The sequence below is a fragment of the Leucoraja erinacea genome, chromosome 28, assembly GCF_028641065.1.
Source record: "Leucoraja erinacea ecotype New England chromosome 28, Leri_hhj_1, whole genome shotgun sequence".
NCBI lineage: Eukaryota > Metazoa > Chordata > Chondrichthyes > Rajiformes > Rajidae > Leucoraja > Leucoraja erinaceus.
Window position 1 is genome coordinate 11960728 of NC_073404.1, and position 15860 is coordinate 11976587.

The window sequence follows — 15860 nt, forward strand, 5'->3', positions numbered from 1 at the left end:
ACTTATCTTCCGACCGCTCATAATGTTTTCAGCAAATGGAGTGGCCCCAAATTATTTATACAGTGCCAACAGTCAAGACCCCAGCACGGAACCCCTCATTACATGTTGCCATTCTGTTAGCCTTCCAATCACTAACCCAGGCCAATTAGTTACATCAACACGGTCAGGTTTTATTTACCGCAATAAAATGCCTTTGGGAAATGCAAGGAGAAGCTTGTTAAATACACAAGGGCGAAAGTGATGGGAGTGAAATACGGAGATTTCTGTGGAGCATAAATACTGACACAGAACAAAGGAACTGCAGATGCTAGTCTCTTTTTTTTTTTTTTTTTTCTAAAAGACACAAAGTGCTGGAGTAACTCAATGAGTCATGTTGAGTTACTCCAGCACTGTCTTTTAAAAAAAAATACAAGTACTGATGAAGCAGCAATAAAGGGCAGCACAGTGACACAGCTGGTAGAGCTACGACACCAGAGACCTGGGATCAATCTTGACCTTGGGTGCTATCTGTGTGGAGTTTGCACGCTCCCGGTGACCGCTTGGGTTTACTCCACATGCTCTGGTTTCTCCCTACATCACAAAGATGTGCATGTCTATAGGTTAATAAAACTTTGTAAATTGCCCCGTGTGTAGGGAATGGAGGCGAAAGTGGGATAACAGAACCAGTGATCAAAAATGGTTGGGGTGAACTTGATGGGCTGAAGGGCCTGTTTTCATTCTCTCTCTCTCTAAACTAAAAAAGATTGATCAAGTTGTCTGCTCCCACGTGACCGTGACAATCCCTGGCCCAATAATCAGTCCCATTAAAATTATATATATTGTACAGTCTATGGCCTCATCAAAATCCCACTGGAACTTTCAGATACAGTATTTATACTCACTCCTTGTTGCACAAAACAAACATACCTTTATATTTATCTCCTGATTAAAAGCTGCCTTCTGCATTTCAAATGCTCGTTTGGAGTCTGCCATCTTGGTGTCTGCACTGTACTTGACATCCATGGCTTCCTTCTTGCATTCAGCTTCCTGTGGATTTTAAGGATAGTGTGAGCACAAGAATAATGAGGCTCGACTGGAATTTCACTGTAGTTGAAGTGTCCCTCACTCTTTGTTGGGAAGTTTATCCATGTAGCATTGGCACTGGGCAGCACCAGGCAAGAAATCAGAGGTTTTATATTTATTCTTCAGAAGCTTTGTTCGCAGAAAAGCTAGCAATGCGGTGGTGCGGGGAGAGGGGAGGGGAAATATCGTGTTTCAGTTACAGCACAATGGACATAAATCATCTGTCACCATGTGGCCAGGCAGTTTAGTTGAAGGTTGGACCACTGCCGTAAGTGCTGGACCTTGAGGAAAGCTACAGGAGTATCCCTGACCACATGCGGCAACGGATAAACCAGAGACTGGCTGCACCTGATCAGCGCCAGGTTGTTCAGGGCGCTGAGAGCAGCCACTGCCGAGCTCGCCACTAAAGAGGAATCTCTGGCATGAGGAAGTATGTACAAAGAGAAGGGGATGCCTCAACTTCCACCACACCCTGTGAGAGAGATGGTAGTGAGCAGGTGCTGTCTTTATCATCAAGGGCCACACTCACTTCCCCATCCAGGGTGCAGTCCTGAGTCCGTGTCTGTGTGGAACGGCCGTGCTGCTCTCCTGACACCGCCTCTGTGGTCCGCTCCACACTAAGACATGCGCTCACGTTTCATCGCTACAGGCAACATGCATCCGGCACAGTTAGGTGTAACCCAGTGCAAGGGATACCCAGTGCAGGGGATATGTGTTCAGTGTGTAACCCAGTGCAGGGGATGTGTTCAGGGTGTAACTCCGTGCAGGGGATATGTACTGGTGTTAAGACTCCAGCACCAAGAGTGGTGAAACAAATCTTTGGTAGGGTGTTATCAGCAGGGTGCAAGTGTAATTACCAATTCTTTGCTTTTAACACAAAGTGACCACGGACTGTATGCCAGTAAGTTTTCATGCTCAGCTACGCTCCCTCTACATGAAAAATCAGGCCCCTACTCTCCCAGAATCCCTGGACTTCAGTGATTAGTGAACGTTACCCGGATCCCGGCATCCCTCTCGGCTTCCACCACTCCGATCTCCGCATCTCTCTGCACCACTGCTGTCTGGGCCTTCCCCAATGAACTGAGGTACTCCACTTTGTCGTAAACATCCTGTGGGACAAAGAAAAATGTTTTTGAGGCCAACTAAACTCCACACAACCATTCCAAGAATGTAATCATTGGCCACACTGTGGATCTTGGCTGTGGAAATCAACTCCCACCCAAAATCACAACACATGCCAATGCACACTGAATTACCCCTCTCTTTGTTTGACTTACCAGAACCAAAGTTTTTCTATTTACTTCACGCAGTCTTGGACATATTAATGATTTGAACAAGTGAATTTCTATGTTCTATCAGAGGTTGAGGGAGACCTCACAGAAGCATATAAAATTATACGGGGCATAGATAGGGTAGACAATCAGAAAAAGACACAAACTTCGCACATCCATGCTCTCCAGAGATGCTGCCTGACCCGCTGAGTTACTCCAGCACTTTGAATTTTTATTTGTAAATTAGTATCTGCAGTTCCTTCTGTCTAGACTGTCAGAACCTTTGTCCGAGGGTGGAAATGTCAAAAGACTAAAGGGTATAGCTTTAAGCAGAGAGGTACAAACGTTGAAAGGAGATGTGCAGGCCAAGTATTTTTAAACAGAGTGGTGAATGCCCAGATATGGTTGTGGCGTTTAAGAAGGTTTTAGATGTGTACGTCGATATGCAGGGAATGGAGGGATATGGATCACTTGCAGGCAAAGGAAATTAGTTTATCTTGGCCTCATGTTCTGCTGAAACGCTGTGGGCCGAACTGCCGTTCCTGGGCTGTACTAAAAGTGGAATCTCTAAGTCAGTGAGTGACACAGAGCTGGGAGAGTGAATGAGCTCTGGAGGATGACGGTTGACATGGAGAGTTGACGGAGTGAGCAGATATATCGTGTGCAAAAATGCAAGGTTCCCCTTTTTTGATGGAAATAATGGGAATGCAGATTATCTGAATGGCCAAGAATTAGAAATAAGGGGAGACACATTGAGACATGGGGGTACTTGTTCACCAATTACTGAAGGCAAGCGTGCAGGTGCAGTAGGCAATTAAGTTGGCTTTCGTAGTGAGAGGATCTGAATGTAGGAGCAGGGATGTCTTGCTGCAATAGTGCATGTTCTTCGGGGGACCACAGCAGCATAAAAACCAGAGATTGACTGCACCCAATCAACGGCGCATCATTCACGGCACTGCTGAGCTTGCGACTAAAGAGGAATCCCTGGCACGGGGACATGTGTGCAACCAAAAGGCGAGGACACCGCAGTTTTCATCACACCCCACGGGAGATGGTAGGGAGCAGGTAAGGACTACACTCACGGTCCCAGCCAGGGTGTTGGAATAAGATCTAGTTGAGAAGAAGGATGTTCCTGATGACAGCGGCCTCTGTGAGTTGGGCTCACAGTCCAAAGGATAAAAGGCATCATGTTGGACTGGTTGGGGAGAAATTTCTTCAGCACAGAAGCTAGATGAAGTCAGGGTTGGAGGGATCAAGCAATGTGTGCAGAAAGCTGGAAAAGGCTACCCAATTCTTGATGATCAGCAATAATTTTATTGAATTGTGGATCAGGCTGGAAGGGCCAAATGTCCTCATCCTCTTCTATTTATCCGTGAGAAGGATGGTTCTCATATTAGATCACCAGTTCTACGGGACGTTCAACCACCTAGAATGTTAATGCAGTTTCTCTCTCCACAGATGTTGCAGGATCTGAAGGTTTCCAGCTTCTCTGATGTAGTTGAGTGAACTGCCATGCAGAGCGCTGCCTTGATGTTGACAGGACAAAAGGCCTCCTCCTGTGTGCGATGATGAGATGAATTTGTGCTGGAACACAATGAGTGGTGTGGACACTGCAGAATGCAGACAATGCTTGCCTTTCAGCAGAGAATTCATCTAAAGCACTGTGTAATCTCAGTATTTGCTCCCTATGTTCTTCAGCATTCTTCTTAATGGAACTATGTAATTCCCTTTGAAAATAATTTTATTCTTTGGATGCCAGCTTCAGATAATTCTCCAGCCACAGAACATAGAACACTACAGCTCAGGAATAGGTCTTTTGGCCCACAATGTCGGTGCTGGACATGATGCCAAGTTAAACTAATCTCCTCGTCTCTGCCTGCATGGAGTTCATATCCCTCCATATCTATGTGCCTATCTAAAGGATTCTTGAATGCCATTTTCATGTCTGCCTCCATCCCCACTCCAACCACCCACTCACACACGTTGCCCATTTCTTTCAAACCTTTCCCACTTGTCTTTGACATATCCACTCTGGGGAAAAAAGTTCAGACCAACTACACGGTCTATGCCTCTCATAACTTTATATACTTCAATCAGGTCTCCCCATAGCTTCCGATACGCCAGATATCTTTCATATTGCAGGTTCTGTCAATGAAGACCATATTTTAAAGGAAACAAATCTCCACAAAAGTTTGGACCTAATTTACCCCACTCCATTTACCTTGCCCCCACATTCCAACTTTTGCTCAATTAAAATAATTAGTATATTTTAAACTGTGCTTTCCACAGATGCCTGACAAGTTAGCTGAGCCTCTGTTGACCCTGTGGCAGATGGTGTTGGGTTGGGTTTAAGTCCCAATCCCACAAACACAAAGCTCCACACTGACCACTCTCATACAGCACTGGGAGATGAAGAGCCTTTCTTACGAGATGTTAAGCAGAGGTTCTGCCTAATCTTGCAGATAGACATCAAAAACACCTTCTGACAGCCTGGAGAGTCCAAGCCAGTACCCTGGAGTTAAAGTTTACTCCTCAATTTACATCACTAGGCCAGATTATACGGCCATTGTGTGTGTGGCATGTTTCCTACATTACACCAATGACCATATTACTAAAAATGTGCTCCAGTGGCTGAAACTGTTTAGCAGCACTTTGTCGTGAAAGGCATGATGCAGGCGCACGCTTGCTACATGACAGAAAGTAGGAGCAAAAGTCAGTCAATGTGGGGAAACATAGAACTAGAGTAGCAAAAGTCAGTCTATGTTTCCCCACATTGACTAGAGTGAATGCGTGATCGATGGTCAGCATGGACTTGGCGGGGTGAAGGGCCTGTGTTAATACTGTTCTATCAATCAATATGTGTAGACCTGGTGAATGTCAGTCCAAGTAACAGGATAACTCCTGTCCAGGGAAGCGTCTCTTCACAATACGAGTTACAATGTACAGCTGTGGTGGAGAGGCTGCACAGTTCAGAAGGCTGTGGGAGGGATGGAAGTGTCAAGGGAAGCACCCAGCAGGGACTGAGAGCCAATCTCCAGAGCAAGAGAATCAACAACAACCCCCCCCACCCCCCCCACTCATTTAAATGGTCTTCCACAAATCAACAAATTCAACTCTGACACCAACAAAATATTTTCCTTTTGAAAAATGTGCCAGAATTTTAAGAATGCCACTATTGACAAATCAACCAGGGAGTGTCCTACATCATGACTTCCTACAGAATATTCTATGGTGTTCATTTTAGTGATGAAACAAGTCAAGAAGTCACTTTAGCTCGAATTAATGTTGCTTCACAAGGCACTTTCCACGCATGAGATGTTTTCTGACACCCACTGTACATGACAGGAGGCAGCCAGCCAGGCAACGACTGCTGGATCCAGTTCCCTGCATTACTGCCCCAAGTGGAAAGTCAGGTCGTCAGCCAGCACCTTTCTTGTTTCCATCCCCAGAGCTTCGTTAATGCATTAGCCGCTGTGTCCGCAGTCAACAATGCTTAATCTTTTCAGAATTACAGTGATGTTTCTGCACCAGGATCAGTGAACCATTGGACATCAGAAAATTGCATCGGTTCACTGACCCATGGATTTAACTCTACCTGCTCAGTGATAAGATTAAATCACACATTCATCTTTGACTACATAAGCACATTAATAACCGTCACACAGTGCCGTAGCAAGGGAGGGCTGCATCATGTTCTGTCTTTTCATATCAATGTTGGAAATCTATGACATCAACATTCCTTCTGCATCCTCAGTCGAGTAACATTCCTAAATAAAGACTTTGAAATGCTCATTCCACTGAGCATAGTAACACTGGGAGAGATTGAAATGATTGTCAAGTTTGCAGTTTAAGATGCGAGAACCATTACGAATATCCACTTTTTAAGAGACTCAATTTGAATGGCAAACGATTTTTCAAAGCAACTAAATATCTCAGTGTGCTTGTTTTCTGGTATTAATAAACTGAGAACATTTGGCAAAGGCGTCAGGAATGAGGATGTGTACAGGAGATTTTAAGTTGCATCTTTGAGGAAGAATGTTTAAGCTGGATGTTGGCGTGTCTGAAAGCACGCTTGTAATTAGTGGAGCAAGTAAGAATAGGGGCAAGCAAAGGGCCTGAATTAAAGGAGTGCAGAAATCACCAAGACTCACTGGCCTGCAGGAGGTGCAGAGACGCATCAGGGACATCGAGGGGCAAAGGCAGGGATGAGGAGTTTTAAAACCAAGGCACAGATGAAGCAGAAGACAAATGAAAAATAAATGGAAGTGAGAGGTATCAGACAATTACAGAGTTCATGGTATCAGATATTGAAAGTGTTTATCAGGCGGTAGGAAATGCAGGCATGGCATATATACAATTCTGAAAATAGACCCAAAAAGCTGGAGTAACTCAGCGGGACAGGCAGCATCTCTGGAGAGAAGGAATGGGTGACGTTTCAGGTAGAGACCTTTCTTCAGGCTGGTTGGGGATAAGGGAAACGAGAGATATAGATGGTGATGTGGAGAGATAATGAACGATGAATCAAAGATATGCAAACAAATAACGATGATAAAGGAAACAGGCCATTGTAAGCTGTTTGTAGGGTGAAAATGAGATGCTAGTGTGACTTGGGTGGGGGAAGGATAGAGGGGGAATGCTGGGGCTACCTGAAGTGAGAGAAATCAATATTCATACCACTGGGCTGTAAGCTGCCCAAGCGAAATATGAGATGCTGTTCCTCCAATTTGCGTTTATCCTCACTCTGACAATGGAGGAGACCAAGGACAGAAAGGTCTGTGTAGGAATGGACAATTCTGGTCTTGTAACAGGAACCAAAAACTTCTCACCACATTCTTATCAAAATTTCAAGCTAAAAATAACAGAACTGTGTGAATCGTCTAGTGTTTCAGAAACGCAACTTAAAATGTCATAGGTTACAGAGAGAGGGGAGCTGGCATTTCGCTGTATGGAAAGGAATGGCTTTCACTTCTGCAATGTTTTAGCTCATTCAGTAGCAAAAGACATTAAAAATTCTCCTGATGAGATCTCTCTGAACGTTCCCGCCCCAGATTCCAGGCTCCTTTTATATGAGAATGCCATGTCGCTGCAATGTGTATGACAAATGTGGCTGAATATTCCCACAATACTATTTTAAATAACTTTGCTTTGGATGCATTAAAGGAGAAGATAACATGACATATGAGACAAGAAAAAGTGTTTGGGAGAAACAAATACAGAGCTCATGCACCGGAACAGATCAGTTGTGCCGAATTGTCCGCTGTGCTCCATGCCAAGTTGCCGGCAGTCGCCAGAAAAAAACGGCGTCTGGAACGGCGACTATCAGAATGGAACACATACACACACACAGGCAGGCGGGGGACAGGGCAAACGCTGTCTGAGTGAAATTCACACGGTGCAAAACCAATGTGATACAGACACACACCGCAATGAACAGGAAGGTTGGCGCTGTAATTAAGACGGGAAGGGTCACGTTAGTCCTTTAAAAGAGGGGGGGGGTGGTGGGGGGGGGGGGAAGGAATGGAGACAATTTTTAAGAAGCCAGAGATACACGGCTGTGAAGCAAGGTGAACATTAACACTACCGGTCGGTTATCCTTGGTTCTGAAAACTACTGCTTACGTTTTTTTCCCCCCCAATGAGCCAATGAAATTCACCGTTCAGCACTGGCTACAACCTACGAGAACCTACAAGAACCTTCGACCTCCTGGCAACCCACTACCACTGCACCCGCGGCACGAGAATTCTCGCTACTCTCCATGGCGGCTTCATTCTGGTCGGCGCTAATTTTTCAATATGTTGAAAAATTCGCGGCGACCATATTGAGGCCGCGACTAATTGCCAGAATGCGGGAACTCCTCACGACCATGAAGGCGACTATTCAGCAACCATCCACGAACATGTGGCGACCGCTTAGTCTCCTGCAGTCGCCTAAGTGGGACAGGCCCATAATCCAGAGCAAATCCTAACCTTAACCTAGAGTGAACTCAATGACAAGCATCATGTTATTCAACTTAAGGACCCGTCTGGGTTTAATGCCTCCCGTGATGCACTGACTTGTCAACACGTTGAATGTTCTAGTCACGATTGGAAACCCTTGGGGTCAGAACTGAGAGAGTGTCCCCTGAGACTTTAAACTGAGTCATAGAGTGAAAGTGTGGAAACAGGCCCTTCGGCCCAACTCGCCTATAAGGGCCAACTATGTCCCAGCTACACTCATCCCACTTTCCTGCACTTGGTCCATATCCCTCCAAACCCGTCCTATCCATGTACCTGTCTGTTTCTTAAAACGATGGGATAGTCCCAGCCTCAAGTACCTCCTCTGGCAGCTTGTTCCATAAACCCAACACCCTATGTGTGCAAAACGTTACCCTTTGGATTCCTATTAAATCTTTTCCCCTTAACATTGAACCTCTGTTCTCTGGTCCTTGATTCCTACTCTGGGCAAAAGACTCTGTGAGGTGGTCGAATGTTTAATTTACTTTAGATACAGCGCAGAAACAGGCCCTTTGGCCTACCAAGTCTGCGCCGACTAGTGATCCCCGTACACTCGCACTATCCTACACACTATGGATAATTTACAATTTTACCAAGCCAATTAGCCTACGAGCTTCTGAGATCCCACAGAACTGACAATGGAGAACAGGAGAGTCTCTCAGAGCCCTGGCCAATATTAATCGCTCAACAAATATCACTGATAATCAGTTTGTTACTTTACATAAATCGCCTGGATTGTTTCTTATATTATAATGAAGCCTGTCGACTTGTTATAAAACAGGAGACCTATCCGCCTATCAAATCTATAATAGTTCACCATAGATTAGCCCATTTGGTTCCATCCCCCCTGTTCTACCCTTGTAGTCCCGCAGGTTCACTCCCCTCCAGTGCCAATCTAATTTCCTTCTGACCATCTTTGCCTCCACTCCATGCCAGGGCATAGAGTTCCAGGGGATTGTTCCTCGCTGTGCAAGGAGGTTCTTCCCCAATCCCCTGTATCTCCATCCCTTAAACTGCCCCAGTCCTTGTATCTTCATCTTTATTTCATCTGAAATCTCAATCTGTACTCGTCTACAAATCTCCCGTCCACGTTTGCTCCAAGGAGAACGAAGCATCTTCTCCAACCTTGACCTTTTAGCGAAAACCTGATCCCCAGACGAACCCTGGAACAGCTCCTCCGCCCTCTCTCAAGGTCCGTCACGCGTTTGAGGTGTGGTGACCACAACGGTGGATGCAACCCTCTCAGCAGTTGCCTGACCATGGCCCACAAAATCCTTCCTACTTCTGTACTTCAGCAGAGGCACATGAGGCTGTGAAAGGTGCAGTTTAAAATTTTCTTTACTTTTTGTTATACTGTTGCAAAAAAAAGTAATAGTTTTTGTTTAAAAAAAAAATTATATTTATGCCTCAACACTGCCCTCAATGTTTAAAATAAGATGAAAGAATATTGCTGAGGGGAGTTGTTGAAGGGCTAATTGGCTACTCCTGCACCCAATTCATATGCCTCTGCAGATTTTCATCCTCAATGTCACCACGTTGTTGCTATCCTCTTCTATGCCTGGATCTTACACCAGTGGCTTATCTCTCATTATTCCTTCTCAATTACCCTTGCTCTTCTCTGTGCATCGTTCCACTTTCACTCTTCCCCAATTCTACAATCTCTTCTGCCATTTACCCAGTTTTTATTTCACTACACATTGTTCTCATTGTGTCCCAACTGTGGCAGAAACATCCATCAGACAGGCATAATGGTAGAACAAATCCCCCTCCACCCACCATCAAATACATTTAAGAGGGACTGCCTCAAGCTGGTGGCATCTATTATTAAGGACCCCACCGTCTGGGCCATGCCCTCTTCTCAGATACTATTGGGCAGGAGGTACTGAAGCCTGAAGTCCCTCACCACCAGGTGCAAACACCCATTTTCTTATGATAACATGTTCACATGATAACATTAAGGATACAGCCAAATGTTCCTTCAGAAGTTGCAACTTTGAAGTCTTAAGCATATCCTTGTCAAATCTGAGACCTTTTCAGCTTGTCTGCCTTTCATAACTGAGCCATCAGGAACTTTCAGAAAAACTTTCTGACATTTGCCATGGGCTTGCCGAGTTGTAAAACTTGCCTTGAACTCCATTTACATAGATTTGCATAAAATTGCCCAGAGGAACATGCAAATCCAGGTAGGAGCATCAAGTTCATAACTATCTAAGCCTGCATGAGACTCAAGCAGCAGTCACCAAACCAACCCTGGGGCAGGTAACTAGCAGCCGGCACAGAACATTGACCACCGACTCCAGGGAAAAACATTGTACACGTGGTGCTATTTATCCATCCTCCCCGCTGCTGTTCACAACCGCCAGCAGGTCATCAGGCCACCTCGTGTCAGAGCTTAATTCCGATACGTGGAAGTAGACGGATCACAGCCTGGGTTAATTAACGAAGTCTGCATGGAATCAGCCAGCTTTCATTTCCTGGCATTCACTCGGATCAAAGGCAAGCTGTCTGGGAAACATTAATATTAGCTTCCTGCCCTAATCAGGACAACTCAGAGTTGCAAGTACAGAAGACATAAGCAGCCAATCCACAGCCACCAAATCATTAATTACAAACATTGCAAACTCTTCAGCACAACTTGTCTGCCAAGATAATCTTTCTTGCAGGTAACAAATGGAATTGGTTGCTAATCTCCAGTTAAGTCATAAGCGTCATAGTGTCATACAGCACCAAAACAGGTTATTCAGGCCAACTAGCCTATGCTTATCATGATATCTCATCTAAGCCAGTCCCATTTGCCTGGGTTGGGCCCATTTCCCTCTAACCCCTTCCTAAGCATGTACATGGCCAAATGTTGTTATTGTCCCTGCCTCAACTACATTCTCTGGCAACTCGTTCCATCACTTTTGATCCAAGATCAAGGAAAATATCTCATCTAATTCAACACACTTTAGCTCACTGAAGTCAACTATTTCAGATTTGATCTTTCCAGTCTGATTGTCAAGATCCCCACCCCCTCCCCCGACCTCCATTCCAGCTATTCCCTCCTCCTATCACTATGAAGGAGGATCCAGACGTGAAATGTCATCTGTCCATTCCCTCCCCAGATGCTTCCTGAGCTGCTGAATTCCTCCAGTACTTGTGATTTGCTCAGGATTCCAGCATCTGCAGTCTCGTAATTCCAGCACTCATTTCTCCCGAATGTTCACATTCATTTCCTTCTATTCACATCTCCACCAGACTTCCAGAGCCAGTGCCACCACTTCTTGTGCCATTCTACAGTTTATTTGTTCTATTCGCACCTCTTCCTTCTCTGCAACTTAAAACATACCTGACTTCCAACTTTTCCCAATTCCAACAAGTCACAGGCCTGAAACTTCTAATTTTGTTTCTCTCTGCAATATATCCAGCATGTGCAGTTTGTTGCAAATACAATGGATAGATGAGAGAGAGCAAGAACTACTTACAGGCTTAGAAAGAGGAAAGCAAAGTTCCTCCTCTTCGCCATGTCGACTGATGTAACAAGTGCTGCTGTTTAATTATATTACAGCAAGTATTAAGGGTCACTAGAAGGTAGTGTAAAATAACTTCTGGATGAAAACAGCAGCTCAGGGTGAAGAATGGCCTTCTCCTGTTCCAAGGACCAATCCAAAGCATGTTGGTTTTTTTTTTTAATTATTCACAAGACACTTAGACTAGGTTGGCATTTACTGTTCATTTCTTTATAATTATACTTGGAGATATAACCCACTTGGTCACCAGCAGTCAACACCAACTCACCAACGTTTGCCTATTGGGACTGCCCAAGATTACAGGGAGGCACCTTCATGAATTTTGGTGTGAAGGTGCTCTTATGTTAACACTGAGAATTGAGTTTCAGGATTTAGACAGAACAGGTGAAAGAACAAATATATATTTCCATGACAGTCTGGAGAGTGACTAGAGGGAGGCCTCCAGGGGTGCCCATGCACCTGCTGTTCTTGTATTTTTTGGCAGTAGACGTTGAAGACCTGAGATGTGCGATCGAAGATATTTTCAATCGTGCATTTAGCAGATGGTATTCACTGCAGCCTTGACATCTGGGTGGTGCAAGGAAGGAATATTTATAGTAGTAGCTGGATGCCAGTCCAATAAGTTGCTTTACTCTGGATAGTATCAAGCTTCTTGAATGTTGTTGGGCCTGCATCTATCTAGGCAAGCAGCAAGTATTCCACCATACTTAGGCCTGCCTTGTATATGGCAGAAAGCATTTGTGGATTCAGGAGGCAAGTCACTCACTTTAAATATCCCACTCACCGATCTGAAATACGTGATACCCTTCCCTGAGGCTAAATAAGTACACAGTGATTTCACTCGACTTCCTTTGCCTGGTCCAGCAGCTGATCGAAACATTTATAATCCATTTAAATCTGAGATGTAAGTATTTGGTTTACCTTGATAGTGAAGCTGAGGATCTCGATTCCCATGCGGCCTACATCAGGAGAAGCCACCTCACGCACCAGCTGAGCAAACTGATCGCGGTCTTGGTAAATGGCTTCGACAGTCAATGTTCCTGTGAGGAAGAGCAAATCCTGGGGGTGAGTGGGATTCAGTGTGGACCCTGCTCTTGTAGTCAGTGTCAAGCACATCAAGCAGTCGTCAACATGGGCAAGTACCAAGGCACTACACCTCGCATTGCCCTCTCTGGCATCAATTGTTCCTCCCCGTGTTCACAGAACTATAAACCTCTCACGTGATTGACAGCAATCTGAATTGTTGGTCAGCTGTGGATTAAAACTTATGCTTTGTCGGCTGAATGATAATGCGCTTGAATCCGAGTCAGATGGTTGTGGGGTTGAATGCAACTCGGGGACGATCAGCCTATGATCTAGGCTGAGACTACATTTCACCAGGAATAAGTAGGTTAACATATCATGGGCTTTTGATGGCACTGGGCCTGTACTCGCTGGATTTTAGATGAGTGAGGGGAGACCTTATTGAAACGTACAAAATAGTGAAAGGCTTGGATAGAGTGGATGTGGAGAGGATGCTTCCACTAGATGGAGAGTTTAGGACTGGAGGTCATAGATCAGAATTAAAGGACATTCTTTTAGCAAGGTGATGAGGAGGAATTTCTTTAGTTAGAGGGTGGTGAATCGGTGGAATTCTTTGCCACAGAAGGCTGTGGAGACTGTCAGTGGATACATTTAAGGCAGAGATAGATACATTCTTGATTAGTATGGGTGTTAGAGGTTATGGGGAGAAGGCAGGAGAATGGGGTTAGGAGGGAGAGATAGATTTGCCATGATTGGAGTAGACTTGATGGGCTGAATAACCCAATTCTCCTCCTATCACTCATGATCTTATGAAAACTACACCAAAGAACAGTCGTGCTGTGATGGGAGAACGGCTTTGGTTTTTCTTGTGATCGTTATGCGTGGTAAATCTGTGGCAACAAGTCCCACAAAGGAGTTATTAGACAATACCGCTTCAGCAGTTTTGACACCACGGTGGTGGGACTGATCAGGGACAATAACGAATCAGCCTACAGGGAGGAGGTCCAGCACCTGGCAGCTTGGTGTACCAATAATAACCTCGTCCTCAACTCAAAGAAGACGAAGGAAATCATCACAGACTTCAGGAAGACCAGAGGTGGCAGACAAACCCCCATCCACATAAACGGGACTGAGGTGGAGCGCGTCTCCAACTACAAATTCCTCGGGGTACATATCTCAGAGGATCTGGCCTGGTCCCTCAATACCACCAAACTGATTAAAAAGGCTCAGCAGTGCCTCTACTTTCTGAGGAGGCTTAAGAAAGTTCACCTGTCCCCCCAGATCCTGTCCAACTTCTACCGCTGTACCATTGAAAGCATCCTGGCCACCTGCTTCACGGTATGGTACAGCAGCTGCACCACAGCTGACAGGAAGGCACTGCAACGGGTGGTGAAAACCACTCATCACATCATCGGTGCCCCGCTCCCTGCCATGGATGCCCTCCACCGCACACGGTGTCTGAGACGGGCCGGGAAAATCATTAAGGACCTCTCACACCCCAACCATGGACTATTTGCCCTCCTCTCATCAGGGAGGCGGTACAGGAGCCTTAGGTCTCGCACAAGCAGGCTGAGGAACAGCTTCTTCCAAAATACCATTACCCTGCTGAACTCACAGGCCTGACGCTAGCTATCCTTTATACCCTTTTATCTGTATATATTTATTTGCCTATGTACTAGTTCAATTCATCCACATTGTACATAATGTTTTAACCAGTATTTTTACTACTTTGCACTCTGATTAGATGCTAAACTGCATTTCGTTGTACCTGTACTCGTATTTGTGCAATGACAAGAAAGTTGAATCTAATCTAATCTAATCTAATCTAATGTAATTAGGGAAAGGACACATGGCATTGGAATTTAAAGTAAGAATGTGGAGGTTGAATGAATTGAAATTAGTGACTTATGGAAAAAAAAGAAACAGCAGAGCAATTGAATACTCGGCACGAATGGTCAAAGGTCAATGGAACATACCAACAAGGTAAAGACTTATAAACGTGGCTTAGACTCATCAATGAATCAGAAGATGCAAATTCAAGTCCTAGTCTGATTTTGGAAAATAAAATTGAATCTGACAATCCATGTGTAGAAGGGTTTCGGCCCGAATCGTTGCCTATTTCCTTCGCTCCATAGATGCTGCTGCACCCGCTGAGTTTCTCCAGCACTTTTGTCTACAATCCATGTGTCGAATTGGGAAGGTACTGCACTGCCAAAAAATGTACAATAAACCAAGGCCCAGTGTGTACTCTCTTAGGTAAACAGAAAATTACAGAGTTCAGCAGTTCTGAACAATCTCACAACAACATTAAAAGAAGATAACCGATTTTTATTGGATCCATTTTAGGTCAACTCAATTAGCTTCACATTTTATATGTTAATGCTTGCCTTTATGTGTGTGGCATTGAGTATAAGAGTCAGAACATCAGATTTTGAGGAGAGACCTGATAGAGTATATACAATTATGAGAGACACAGAAAGGTAGACAGTTAGAAATTTTCCCCAGGGTAGAAATGACAAAGACTAGAGGGCATAACTTTAAGGTTGGAGGGACAAAGCTTACAGGAGATGTGCATGGCAAGTTTTTCATTTTTTTGCACAGAGGGTGGTGGGTGGAGGCAAGACCTTTAGATAGGCGTATGGATGGATATGCAGGGAATGGAGGGATATGGATCATGTGCAGGCAAAATAGATTAGTTTAAATTGGCATGTTTTGCATGGACATTGTGGGCCAATGGGCCTGTTCCTGTGCTGTACTGTTCTATGTCATATAATAATGTTTAGCTTAGTTTAGAGACACAGTGTGGAAACAGGGCTTTCAGCTCACCAATTCCATTCGACCCAACAAGTTATCCCAGTAATGCACCCTACACACTAGGGTCAATTTACAGAACCCATTTAACCTACAAACCTGTACGTCTTTGGGATAGGAAACTGGTCTATTGTATCGCAACGAGGGAAGACAAAAAGCAACGACTGCTCAAAATAATAATAATAATAATA

General features: G+C 44.7%; 1 protein-coding gene across 3 annotated transcripts in view; it reads right to left on the reverse strand.

Annotated features, from left to right (window-relative positions):
- The window catches only part of LOC129710594 (flotillin-2a-like), a 102410-nt gene that overhangs the window by 12284 nt on the left and 74266 nt on the right, over positions 1–15860 (reverse strand). For all 3 annotated transcript variants that reach the window (XM_055657714.1, XM_055657715.1, XM_055657716.1), the window contains 3 exons: positions 12757–12875; positions 2058–2171; positions 907–1026 (listed from right to left, as the gene is read on the reverse strand). In XM_055657714.1, the coding sequence (XP_055513689.1) occupies positions 907–1026; positions 2058–2171; positions 12757–12875 (353 nt within the window). The remainder of the gene's footprint in view (positions 1–906; positions 1027–2057; positions 2172–12756; positions 12876–15860) is intronic.